The sequence below is a fragment of the Sparus aurata genome, chromosome 6 (genome assembly GCF_900880675.1).
Source record: "Sparus aurata chromosome 6, fSpaAur1.1, whole genome shotgun sequence".
Lineage (NCBI taxonomy): Eukaryota > Metazoa > Chordata > Actinopteri > Spariformes > Sparidae > Sparus > Sparus aurata.
This window is the reverse complement of record NC_044192.1, coordinates 14510663-14523832: the sequence shown is the minus strand read 5'-3', so window position 1 is coordinate 14523832 and position 13170 is coordinate 14510663. Positions and strand designations below refer to the sequence as shown.

Here is a 13170-nt window from a genome sequence, read left to right as displayed (position 1 = left end):
GCTGCACAAAGCTCCTTATTCCTGAAAAAGCGAGGTTGATATCTGGCACAGACCACCATGCACTCTTAGTTCTCCTTATACAACTCTCCTGACTGAATTATTTACCGGGCCGGTAAGCGCACACATACGCATACTTGCGCACACACACACACACACACACACACCCACACACACACACACACACACACACACACACACACAGAGGGAGAGGAGATAAGGTCTTGTTCAAGGCAGCTACCATTCAACACGCTGCAGATCTTCAGGGACGCCAAACCAGCTGAGGGTTTTCTTGTTCAGCTGAACCTTCGAGGAAAGAGAGAGATGGCCTCACGCTGGACCTGCTGTGATTATATGCAGCCAGAGATAATAAAAAGTGCTCAGTGGTCAGCGTGTGATGACACTTAACCCCTGAAAAAAATAATATCGCGGTACAAAGGCTTGTGTTTTAAGTCCAAGTGTTATCTGGTTATCATGTGTCTGTGATAAAAAAAAAAAAGAGAGAGACAAAAAAGAAGAAGAGCTTTTTTCTGTTTTGAGTAATTTCACAGACTGTGCACCTCGACTTTATCAACGCTTTGTAGACGCCAATTTGTCACATTGAACAACTCTTAAGAAGTTTGGTGCGCGCGAGGAGCGATGCTCTTTCTTGTGCAATGATGCTCGTATCTATCTTGAGGACATTAAGAGTACAAAGACGTTCAATCATATGAGAAATGTGAGCAGTGTGATGCGGTTGCATCAGAGGGAAGAGGAGAGAGCGGTGCTGTATTTGTAGTTCAGGAGCTCCCCAGTGTGGCGGCGAAGGAGAAGTGCAGCAAGATGGTGCTTCAATACACCTCTTCTTATATTGTGTGTAAATATAATATAAAGGTGATAATAATAATAAATGCAGTTACAATAAAACTTGAAAAGAAATCCTTTTCTTTCCTTTTTATTAGAGCTGCGTCAATATCTTGATTAGGTGTAAACTATCAAATTTGTATCGATTTTAGTGTTTTTTGAGTTCTTTGACTTCAGCCTTTTGAAATGTGAATATTTTTTCTAGTTTCTTTACTCATAGGACAGTAAACTGGAAATCTTTCGGTTGTGGACAAAACAAAACATTGGAGGATGTCGTGTTGGACTGATGGAAGCACTAGTGAATGTTCTTGAAGAGTATGAGTCTTTAAAGCGAAACTCTCGCCAAAAAGCAACCAAGGCTTTGTTTGGGATTGAATATGAGTCAAACCTTCGTGTGAAAGCATAATTACGACGAAAGAGGCACTTTTAAGATTTACCGTAGTTTCGGTTTTGGGCACGTTAATTTTGAACGGGAGTGCATGGGGCAAGACATGCTAGCATCAAAATCGCTATTTTTAGAACACTAAGAAGGCTCGACACAACATGAAACTTTGCTCGTAGCATCACTAGGGTCTCTACTCATGAACAAGAGCATTGAGAACATTGTTTGTGTCTCACGTTAGCTGCTGCACCTCCTGCGCGTTGCCCTCATGCCAGACAAAAAGTGTCGATCCCCGAGTGCGACCTGACAGGCAGGAGAGTAATGGTGAACCGCTCCTCAAGGGTGCCTGTCAGGTCGCACTCGGGGATTGACACTTTTTGTCTTCATGATGGCGAGGCGCAGGAGGTGCAGCAGCTAACGTGAGTAGTTCAAAAACCTTCTTTTTCATAAACTCTGTGTACACAAACAATGTTCTCAATGCTCTTGTTCATGAGTAGAGACCCTAGTGATGCTACGAGCAAAGTTTCATGTTGTGTCGAGCCTTCTTAGTGTTCTAAAAATAGCGATTTTGATGCTAGCATGTCTTGCCCCATGCACTCCCGTTCAAAATTAACGTGCCCAAAACCGAAACTACGGTAAATCTTAAAAGTGCCTCTTTCGTCGTAATTATGCTTTCACAGGAAGGTTTGACTCATATTCAATCCCAAATAAAGCCTCGGTTGCTTTTTGGCGAGAGTTTCACTTTAAAGAGTGTTTTTGAAGTGCGTGGGTTGGATCTGCTCTAATTTAAGTTTCATGTGAGAAACCTTTGTTGTGAATTGATATTGTATAATTTAAACTAACTTGACATTTTCTGACATTGACCAAACAAGAAAATCATTAATTGAGAAAATAATAAATCGACAACAACAATAATACTTTGCTAGATATCTTAAAGGGGCACTGTGTAGATTTGGAGAAATTCAAGCTCAAGATTTTAATATTTACATTGTTAATGAGGTAATTATGAGTAAAACTAATTTATTTGTTTTTTCCATAACTGAATAAACAAGCTGTTCTCGGAGGAAAATAAGGTCCCCAGAACACTGGTTGGTTATATGTGACGGACCTTTCTTGCTTCACAGTACAACAGGATTTAATTGTGATGTCCTTTAAGGTCAGTTTGTCTATTTTGTGTATTCAGTTGTGAAAATAAAGGTATTTTATTTATTCAGTTTGATTCAGCATTAAAAAAAATCAGACAAGAAGATTTTTCTCTTCAGAGTAAAACTTTATTCCCCACGTTTGAAAGTGCACCTTTTAAACGTGCCTCCTCCCTAGACAAAAAAAAACAAAAAAAATGGGTTTAACAAAAAAATTGAAATCCAAGATGTAAAATAATTTATTATCAGTGCAGAGGAACTAGTTTTACTTGACACGTTAACAAAAAGCTAAACAAACCAGGTTGCTCTCATCGACCACAACTGATGGCAGATTTGCGTTTGCAGCTTGTTTCTGCTGCCCCCAAGAGGCTGATAGATATCATCACCTAGGATATGGCTGAGATGTTGGCAAACTGCTGCTATAGGTTATCAAAGGGAAATCAGCACCTGAGTACTCATTAGTGTTTCTGGATGATTAGCTCTTGTTTTTGTTCACCTGGTCGCTAACTCGTTGCCCGAGTGTTGTTTAGTGCTCGGCAGGTACAGTCAGTTTAAAGAGACGTTTGTTGAATACAGCCATTGAATGTGATAAAAGTGAACGAGAGCAGCCAAGATGCCGGCTGTAAAACCAAAGCAATTATCTGAAACAGTGATGGAATGTAACTGAGTACATTTACTCAAGTACAGTGCTGAATTACAATTTTTAGATACTACTTTTTGCTCACTATATCAATTTAATAGCTTTATTTACTAGTTACTTTGCAGATTACACGCTGCCTCAGAGCCAGAGTAGCACATTTTTAAATTAATTAATTTTATCAGCAATCAGATTTAAAAAACAAAACATATCTGAATATCAATAATTGGCCAGTAATCATTGACAGATAGCATAAATTATAAACATACATGTTGATACTGTATGTATCATTTACTTTTACTTTTGATACTTAAAGTCCAGGATATTAAAGACACTCAAGACTTTTACTCCCCAAAGAAATAATACACTCCATCTTAAACTTTACGCACGATTGACTCATTCATATTTTTTAACAACACAGACTGAAGGAACAGAACTGAGGAAAACTGCAGTCAGCTGTTATCTGTAGTTTTTCACTAAGAGTAATCTCGTTTGTATTAATATAATGTAGTAAATATTGATCACAGCATCTATGAGGCACCAAATAAAGTGATTAAATATAAATTAATAGACTCATTGTGCGATGATGATGATATTTTGGTAGAGAAACAACAAATGTAAAAGAGAAGATCCCTTTTAATAGTTAAATACAGTCCATTCAATCAGAAGAAAAAAAGAAAACCCTCACAAACCAACATTTTTCATTCAAAGCTTGAAATGAACTACAATCAGCTTCTACTCCTAGATTAATGAACTCCAAATTATCGCTTGGGCAGTGGCATTTGCAAAGAGAAGGAGAGGAAGACGGGAGAGGCAAACAGATGCCAGGAGAGATACTGAGAAGAAGAAAAATAAGGAGGGAAGCAAAACAACAGCAGAAAAAAGGGGGTGTAGGAAAGAAAAGAGGAAAGAGAGAGACAGAGAGAGGTAGGAAACAGACAGAGCCAGAAATATTCTGCTGATTCACATAACGCCAGAACATCGCAGAGTCAGCTAACAGCGAACAGCGGAGCAGAGATCAGCTTATTTTTTCCTCGGGGAACCTTCACAGCATTAAGAGACAAACCTGCCTACTGAAAGTGCTTCGGACTGAAAATCCCTGATCAAACTTCTGATTGTAAAATAAATATTTGAGCTTCCTCAGCCTTTTTGTTTCTGTTTTTTTGGAATGCACATATATTAAGGCATGACTCCAGACACACTTATCCTACAGTAACACAATTCAACCACTTTGATTCTGTTACAAATGCAAACTAACGCTGGAAACATTTTTTACCTGAATTCACAACAACAAAGATGAGGCTTTTTTTTTTCTAGATGAAGGCAAATGAGTAAGTGATATGTACAGGCGTTTCTAATTATGGCCATTAACAGTCAGGATGTTTGTTGCCTCATGAGGCAGCGGAGGAGTGGAGAGGGGTCATCAGGGTGCAGGTGTGGGTGGTTTAAAGAGACCAGTCTTTCTGAAGTAGCGCACGATGAGAGGCACCGACACCAGAGTGATGCTGATGCGAACCGGAGCGAAGAGCTTGTGGATGGCGTAGGCCAAGACGAATGTGCTCGTCCCTGCTGCCATCTTAGAGCGAACGACCGTCTCGCTGAAGCCCAGTTTGCACAGCATGGCCGCCATATCGATCCCACTGGGGAGACAAACAACACAGACAACTTGTCACAAGTGCACAGAATTCATATTAGAAGATCACTCACAAGTGTTTTTCTTCTCTTTAAATGAGTCCACGACACATAAAGATGTCCTGGGCCTGGTGTCAGTGACCATATTGATCACCCTTCAATCACCACAACTCAGAAAAAAAGATGAAATAGAATATATAATATATTATATGATAGAATAAAATTCCCAATAAATGAAATGAAAATTGAATTAAACTAAACAAAATAAAATAACATTCACAATAGAATATTAAATGATATAAAATAAAATGTATTTAATGTAGAAAAATGAAAAATCAATTTAAAAAAATGAAAAAAATTAAATTAAACTTAATTTAAACACAAACACCAATATCAAATAATGTGCAAAAATAAAACTAAGAAAATATTAAATACAATAAATTAAACTAAATTAAAAAATATTAAAAGAGACAATTTTAAAAAACACTTCCAGTTATTTCATTTTATTTGATTTAAAGGTTCAATAAAAAATTAAATAAAAAAAAAAATTAAATTAATAAATTAAAATTTATAATAATAATAAAGAATAACTAATACAAAAAATACAGTATAAATCTGAAAATATTTTGAGAATATCAAAAGACACTACTAATAATAGTGAACTACATTTGCACATTCTGCAATGTCAGCCATGCAAACCATGTCTGCAACAAATCAATAGTAAGGCGTCTGTGTTTACAAAAACATCTCCTGAAAAAAATCAATGTTTAAAACTTTCAGGTGAGAATGAATCCTGAAAGCTTCGCACCACAGGGACAAACCTCCGTCTCACGGCTCCGGGCTGGTTACATCGTCAAGGATTTCCTGAGATTAAATACAAAGTAAACAAGCAGAGTCTGCTCCTCCCTGTGGTCCTGCTTACATGATTAGAAGTGCACCTCCCATCCATCTCCAGCAGAGGGAGCTGTGTTTAGTGTTGAATGTTTTATAATAGTTCATTTTACGGCCTTTTGACCCATTTAAGCATAAGAAGCGCTGCCAGCATGAAATCACAAATCAAAGCAGCTTTAACAAGCTACACGTAGCTCTGCCCTTGTGAGGAGGTTTTGTGGAGTCGTGGCATTTCCATACGAGCTACTCGGGGAGATGATTATGTGAGTGAGTGTGCTAACACGAGGCTGAGAGCCGCTTCAATCAATACAGAAGCTCTCTCTCTCTCACTCACTTTAACAGCTCTGTTGCACTCAGCAAACTTTAGTCAGTCGGCTAAATATAAAGATCCATCTGCACCCTGACAGCTGTTTGCCCAGCGCACAGCTCTGAGTCCAGGCATGTGGCCTGCTAATACAGAGGCCCCACAGTGATAATTCTCAATAGTTGCCGGCTACAGAGTCAGTTTTCACTTCAAGGGCCATTATCATGCTGTACGAGGAAATGTCTAAGCTGTCAGATAATCTCTCTGGTATTTGGGCACCTGGCATGAGGCCAGAGAGAAAAGACAAAGGCTGGAAAATTGTCCTTTGCCAAGATTTAAGTTGTGCTTACAGAAAGTTAAAAAACTGCAAAAGATAGCTGAATTTAGAGTCAAAGATTTTGTGCTGTCGTAAAGATTCTTATGTTTTATTCAAGCGCTCAACTTGGTCTTAGTGTCTGTGTGTGATTTCAGCAGGGCCGGTGTAATGCGACTGACTGAGTGGACATCTGAGCATGTACTCTGCTTTTCTCTAATACAACGGCTCCCATTTGCTGCCAATTTGCAGCAGACATTATGCATTCCTCTGTGTAAAAGCAGCCCACGAGTCGGTGATTTCCTGTGGACGTCTTTAGGTTTTAAAGGAAATGCTGCACTCGGATGCCCTCATACTGCTGCTGGATAATGTCAGCAAGTGATGTTCGATGCACTGCAGAGTTGTTTTTCCTTGGCTCGTTCCATCTGTTTTTTTTTCCAGTCTGTGATTTCCCTACATTTCCACAAATACTCAGTGGACCTTTCGGGTCAAAAACAGGAATCTAGCTTTTGCTTGTTCAAAGTTTTTTTCCCCTCCTTCTGCTGAGAATCAGTATATCTATATTTAGGGAATACTGGATACGGGACCAAATAAGGTTACGGTACCCATTGTTCAACCCTGCCCCCACCTCACCCTGTAGAAAACGCAATGATCTGATGTTGTGTTACCTGGATATGAGGAGGTAGAACATTCCCAAGGACATGAGGGAGATACAGATGTGAAAGGAAACTCCCACGGCTCCATACTCCTTGAAGACTTTCTTTAGTTGTTGGGTTTTACTGGGTTTCCCTCCCTCCGGCTCCGGCTCCTCCTGGGCTTTCACTGTCGATGAGGAAGCAGTAGAGGCCTCCTTTGGACTCTGCTCCTCCTGGACAGAAAAAGAAAGAGTGCAAAATAGCAGGAAGTGAGCAGGACAATGTGAGATAGGGGAATTAAGAAAACATTCCCTGGAGAGTCCGTAAGAAGACTCTCTGCATATCTGGACAAAAACAGAGAGTAGATGTGGCTGGCAAGGAGGAAGTGGAAGAAAATTGTGGTGACAGTTTCCACAATCGTGACATTTTTTCACATTCATATTCATCACACACTCAGCTACGAGCTGGAGGCTTCGCTTCTGGTTCAGCGGATGTCACGGTTTTCGTACCCAACAACTAATTATGACCTGATTAATCCACATGACATGAGATGGCGATGGTGATGTGTGTCACTTGTTGGTAAGGTGTAAACTTTACTCGTAGACAAAGAGCTGAATGAGTGGCGACACCAAAGCATAACATGAATGTGTTACTCTTTTCTCAACCAAGCACTTGCTGATGGATATCTCAGGGGACCATTATAGCTTTTATAGGTGCAATAAGTATACAGGTTTTGCTCACAGGTATGTTACCATTTGAAACTTTGTCAGATGTTTATATTAAGCTTCACCAACGTAACATTGTGTGTGTGACAAAAAAATACTAATCTGTATATAATCTGTATGATAATAATCAACCCTGACCATAATCGGTCAGGGTTGCAAGTTGTCAGATTAGGCTACGCAATTTATCAAAACGAATACATGGTTGCAGCAACATTATTATTTTTTTTTTAACAAGCCCAGAAGTTCATTCTCCTGGTTTTGCAAACAGAAGATGTATGTCAGAGTTCAAACTCAGCTACAATTATAGGAACTGATGCATCATCATGATATAAAAATAAACAAAAACACTGTGTGCTGTGCGTCATCTGGTTGAAAACTGAAGACGAACAAAACTTTTTACAAGCTTCCTCTATTCATCGTTCTGCCGAGTCAGCTGACCAAACACAGACTGCTGTTGTTTGTTTAAGGTAAATCACTTTATCACTCAGCCTTTCACACACACTCACATGCGAACAAAGTCCGTAACTTTCTCTCACAAACACACACATTACTCCGTGTTTGTGACCTGTGGACACGCCACTCGAGACACAAGAAGAACAAGCAACAGACACAATCCAGCTGTCTGAGCGGGGAGCAGCAGGGAGCAGGCAGGTCACGCCTGCGCATGTGTGTGTGCTGGCTGTAAAACAGATTAGTGAACGACAACACACTCAGCAACAGTGAGACCACCACAGAGCACTGAGGGTGTGGACGTGGCTCACGGGGCAGCGAGAGAAGCGGGAATCTAGAAAAGTGAGAGAGAAAGCCTGCAGTGCGTTAATATAAAAGTAATACCCCTCTAACCGAAGGGCTGTGTTTGACAACAGCAGTCGTGCTTGATGCAACAGAACCAGTTTAACTGGTACGATAGTATGCAAAGTGTCTTCAGAATGCAAGATGACAGGGCAGCACAGTGCTTTATCAACATATAAACAATTTTGCAGAACATTATGATGCAACGGGGAAGTTGACCTTTGACTTTTAGGATATAAACTGGCATCACTTCATCATTTAATCCAATATTATAAACACAACATTTGAATTGTTGAGTTATGACCACAAAGGAGTCATCTTATATGTTTGTGCCAAATTTGGAGAAATCCCCTCAGTTTGAGGTCCCGTTAGTCAAATACATTTTCTGCGTAGAGAAAAAAAAAAAGCCCCTCTCTAGCAGAGCAGGAAGTAGCTCCGGCTCGCGTGGAATGATTTTATTTTTAGACAAAATATTGACCTTGCCCCTACAAAGCTGAGACAACTTGACAACAATGTGTAAAGAACGCTGGCTACAGTGACCTCTTTCAAAAGGGAATGTATTATTGTAGCAAACTATCCATTCAAGGTCAACTTTAAAAGTGGTGAGGACAAAATACAGGCTGATGGGAAAATGTGCGTGGGAGCATATTTTTCCTCGTAAAGCAGCAGAAATGAGCAGATGAGAGAAGAAAGAAAAGAAGCAGCTTTGGTGACATTATGCTTAGTAGAGTAACTTAGAAGTCATAAAACCAACAGGAATGTTGTTTATATGAGTCTCACTTGATTTAGGACTGAATGGGGGAACCGTTTACATTAAATCTTTTAAGTTTTAGATAATAGGTAATAAGGCCTTTTAATTTTGTTTATTAACAGGAATAAGTGGCATAAACATGTTTATTGTTAGATTATAAGATGTTTATGCATTTCATCAACAGATTTATTGAGTTTAACATCTATTTTTATCAACCCTTTTCAGCCTTTTGTTGCATTATGACCATTTATGTATTTATTAACAGGGAACTATGTATTTATTAACAGTTAAATATGCTTTTTGTAGCTCCAGGTTCCAAATTGAGAACAAAGCCTTACTAAGGTTAATAAATCCTTCATTATACACATTCAAAACTTGTTCCATTGGTTTAAAGTTTGGTTACTTTGTTTGCAACTTCTACATATTCAACAAAAAAGTTTCATTTTTCCGGGTGCTGCAGGGCCTCAAACTGCTTCCTTGACGTGCGCAAGATCCTTATACAGTATATATTTACTTTGAAACATGAAACCATCCTGTTAGTCTGATAGCCTTTCAGATGTTTGAAAAATGTGACATAACTGGTTGAAACGGATGTAGCCTGCTGTTCATTGGGCCTGACATACAGTCATTTATGTTCATGTCCGTCTACGCCTCTATCGCTGCACTGACAGTCTGCAGGCTTCAGACTGTCTTCCCTTGTAGGCCCGAGTCAGACAAAGAAGAAGAAGAAGAAAAAGAAGAAGGGAACGGGAGAAAAACAAGTCTATCTTTTCACTTCACTGCAATTTGTCTTGCTAAATTTTGGCCCGAGCCCCCTGGATGCAGTCGCGGCCTTGGTGACGTATTCATTGGCCTGCAAACAATGGACAATAGAAAAAGTGCCAGAGTGGGCGAGGGAGCGGGCCTTTTTGCTTTTCAGCGTCGAGTCAGGCCAAGCTAAAAGTAAAAGGCGGACGGCAGCGTGGGAGGGTCATGTGAGTGAACAGCCAAAGGGAGTTGTGCCAGGGAGGGTGTATGGGAGGGGAACAGTGGTGCTGCTGTGTCCGATAACAGCTTTTCAGAGGCGTGGAAACACATGCAGATATTCAAAGTCACGGTGGCAATGTGGACACAAAGACGCACACAAATACAGACACAGAAGGGGAGGGAAATGTCAGAGGCCAGCGCAGGAAAGTAAAAGAAGTGACTGTAAAAAGTGTCCAGTCTTAAAAAAATAGAGTCAAACTGAAAAAAGCAACAGAACGGTCTCAGCTGAGAGGCAACAACGGCGTTAACTAGTATATATCCTATAACACCTGGATATCTGAACAAACTGTAGGCGGGGGGTTTTGACAAGGAAGAAGAACGGGTAGGAAAAGTACCGTATGGTTCTGCTGCATCAATGTCCCGATGTTAGGGGGGTGTATTGTTAGATCGATTAACTTCTATTTTAAAAAGGGACCCAGGAGAGAAAATCCACCTGAATCCACTTTGCCTACATCCTAAAAATGGCAGTTTGGCAAAAACCTCCATTAGCTGCCTGCTTGCAAAGGATTTTATCAATATTTACATGACAAGGGCACAACAAGAGTGCTCTGATCGATCTTTAGATGACAGCGAGACTCACGACCCGCTCTTCCAACATCCTGTGCCTATGAATGAGTTTTTCTGGAACGTTTTAAAGCTTGAAAGAAACCTGCTGATATTTCCTGTTGCTTGTCAGGCCGACATTAGCGTCAGTAGGACTTCTGCAATGAGCAGATATTTATTGATGCATATGAGCTTAGATGTAAATAAATGTGTCCATCTGTTGCACGGTAAGTTTTTTTTGACAAAATAATGATCTGACAATGTTTTGAAGCCATGCTAGCAGCTGGATGTACATGTGGATCATTCCACCACTTTGGAACCAAAGATCTTACATTAAAAATCAAAAGAGCGCCCGGGTTTAAGGTAGTTTCCATAAGGGCCCATCTGTGTAATTACAACATATAGTGATGCACTGGGGCCCAAAAATACTTTTTTCCATAAGCTAACATTGTTAAGAAGCAGCTGTAAAACAGTGGATCATTTATTTCATCAAGTGATGCACTTGGGCCCAAAAAGTGGTGTCACATCCCCTCGACGGAAGTCTCTGGTGCCCACGCTCTATGAGCCCTACAACACGGAGGATCAGGGTAACTTTACAGCCGGAGAGTCTGGCCATTTTGGCTTTCATGTGCCAGACTTCCGCCAACCAAGCTGGCTAACTTCCGGTCCAACCCCCGGCTCACTTGAACAGAGATAAAATGTTTTAATCTTGCGGCTCTTCTAGAATTTCCCAATTTCATTAAACCAAATGGCTCCGGTTACGATAGTCAATTAAGTCATTGAGCGGCGTTCTGTTGCTCCCAAAAAATGTATCCACCGTTTTACAGCTGCTTCTTTCGTTAGCTTATGGGGAAAAAAGTATTTGTGGGCCCCAGTGCATCATGTGATGATGTAATTACACAGTTTGACCACTGTGACATGGCTTCAATGCCTGCTACTCTCCCTGTGGGCTTGTTGTGAGAGTGTCCAAGCACCACTGTGTCTATTCTGGGGTCAAAGAGCTGCCAGCGTGGCTGTTGACTCGTACTCTCACAGCTATCCAACATAAAAATCATGTCAGCCTCATAACAGTCAACATCAAGCAGAACACAGCAGTGTAATAGTGTTTTCTAACATCTTCTGGCTGCAGGCTCACCCACATGGTTGTGTCTTGCCTCCCCACCAACACACAGCTGGTGCCAAGAGCTCACTGAACACATTCCTATTCAAATCAGTTTGGACAAAATGACTCATTTCTCTGGTTTGCCTGGCAGGTCGAACAGCCACGTGTGTGTGTGTGTGTGTGTGTGTGAGCCTGTTGAACAGTGAGTCAGCATGTTCTCCCTCGGCTCTGTACATGACACTTGTGCCTGTACTCATGCTCACAGTCATGATTAATACATGGATCCTGTGAGTTTCCTGCACATGTATTCTTGCCCACGCAGCTGCGCGCGTCACGCCGCGTTGTATAACGAGCCTGCCTGCTTACATGACACTGAAGAGGCCCAGGCTGGCAGCTTCGTGCATATTTCATGGGGGTTTTTAGTTCAGTCCTGGCACACACACACAGACAGACACACACCGGTTGAGCTGCGAGGACACACACTCGGACACGCGTGCTCTTATAATCTGCTCCCCGGGGTCAGACAAACACTCGAGTTGTATAATTTACCCCTTTGTTGCCGTCAGACGGCTGCTCCTCGCCGGCGTCGCTGCTCTTCTTCGCGGCCGCGGCTCTGGTGTGCATGGTCCTGGTGTTGGTGGAGCAGCGTCGACTGGAAACCCCCCCGGTACCTGTGAACAACACATGACCCCCCGGCCCTCCTCCTCTGAGGTTCCTGTGAACCAGCGGCTGTCCGATAAGATCTGAGCTCCCGGCTTGTCTCTGCGCGCTCTTGGAGAGGCTCGCGGCCACAGCGGCCACCCGGTCCAAGTGAGCCCAGTCCGTGATCGCCAAACCCGACGAGGAGTCCCGGTCCGGCTGTCGTTGTTTCCGCAGGTGCGCACGGGTTTCGCCGACGGAAACACAGAAGCACCGGTGTCCCTGAAGCTCGTGCTCCTTGCGTAATGTCAAAGTGACGTGCTTCAGTCTGTTCGCTTCAACTTGCACCAGAAACGAGCCCGCGGACTTGAGAGCCTGATCCAGGGTCGCTGCAGACAGCCTGCCCGCGCGACACAAAAACATGGTCCGCCCCGGAGCGAGCTCACCGTCTCCCGTCAGAAAACAAAAGAAAAACAAACACGGCGAGCGAATCCTTCAGGACGAGCTAATTATGTGCATGGAGCGACTGTAAACATTGCCGTCCCGATCCCTCCTGCCTCTCTCCGGACCGATTGTTGACCGATTATCACCAGCAGCCAATGAGGGCTGGCGCGCAATCGCAGATAGTAAAAGCGCTCAGGAGGAGGGAGGAGGGGGCATTTAAAGGTGTAACCGTGTTAACGCTCACAATTGAGTTATATCATGAAACCTCTCTGGGGTGCATGTAACCGACCCCGGGGTGTTGTTTTTAAAAGTGCACTATGTCAATCTGGGGCGAGACATTTTAATCAGAAGATAATTATCTTTATTGACGGG

At 41.9% G+C, this 13170-nt stretch overlaps 1 protein-coding gene across 1 annotated transcript; it reads right to left on the bottom strand.

The window, feature by feature from the left end:
• Positions 1-2471: 2471 nt before the first annotated feature.
• fam210b (family with sequence similarity 210 member B) lies at positions 2472-12972 on the bottom strand. Its single transcript, XM_030419283.1, has 3 exons — positions 12265-12972; positions 6810-7009; positions 2472-4641 (listed from the first exon to the last, which is right to left on the bottom strand). Exons 1-3 carry the CDS (start codon positions 12775-12777, stop codon positions 4425-4427), a joined length of 930 nt encoding a protein of 309 aa, XP_030275143.1. The 5' UTR covers positions 12778-12972; the 3' UTR covers positions 2472-4424.
• Positions 12973-13170: the final 198 nt, after the last annotated feature.

Bases quoted from the DNA above. Each gene is read 5' to 3' on its own strand.
- fam210b (XM_030419283.1), bottom strand. From the start codon at position 12,777: ATGTTTTTGTGTCGCGCGGGCAGGCTGTCTGCAGCGACCCTGGATCAG. The intron at 7,010-12,264 runs GTAAATTATACA...TTTTCTGTCCAG, and splicing joins CGTCTGACGGCAACAAAGGG to GAGGAGCAGAGTCCAAAGGA. The intron at 4,642-6,809 runs GTAACACAACAT...TTGTCTCCCCAG, and splicing joins TTCTACCTCCTCATATCCAG to TGGGATCGATATGGCGGCCA.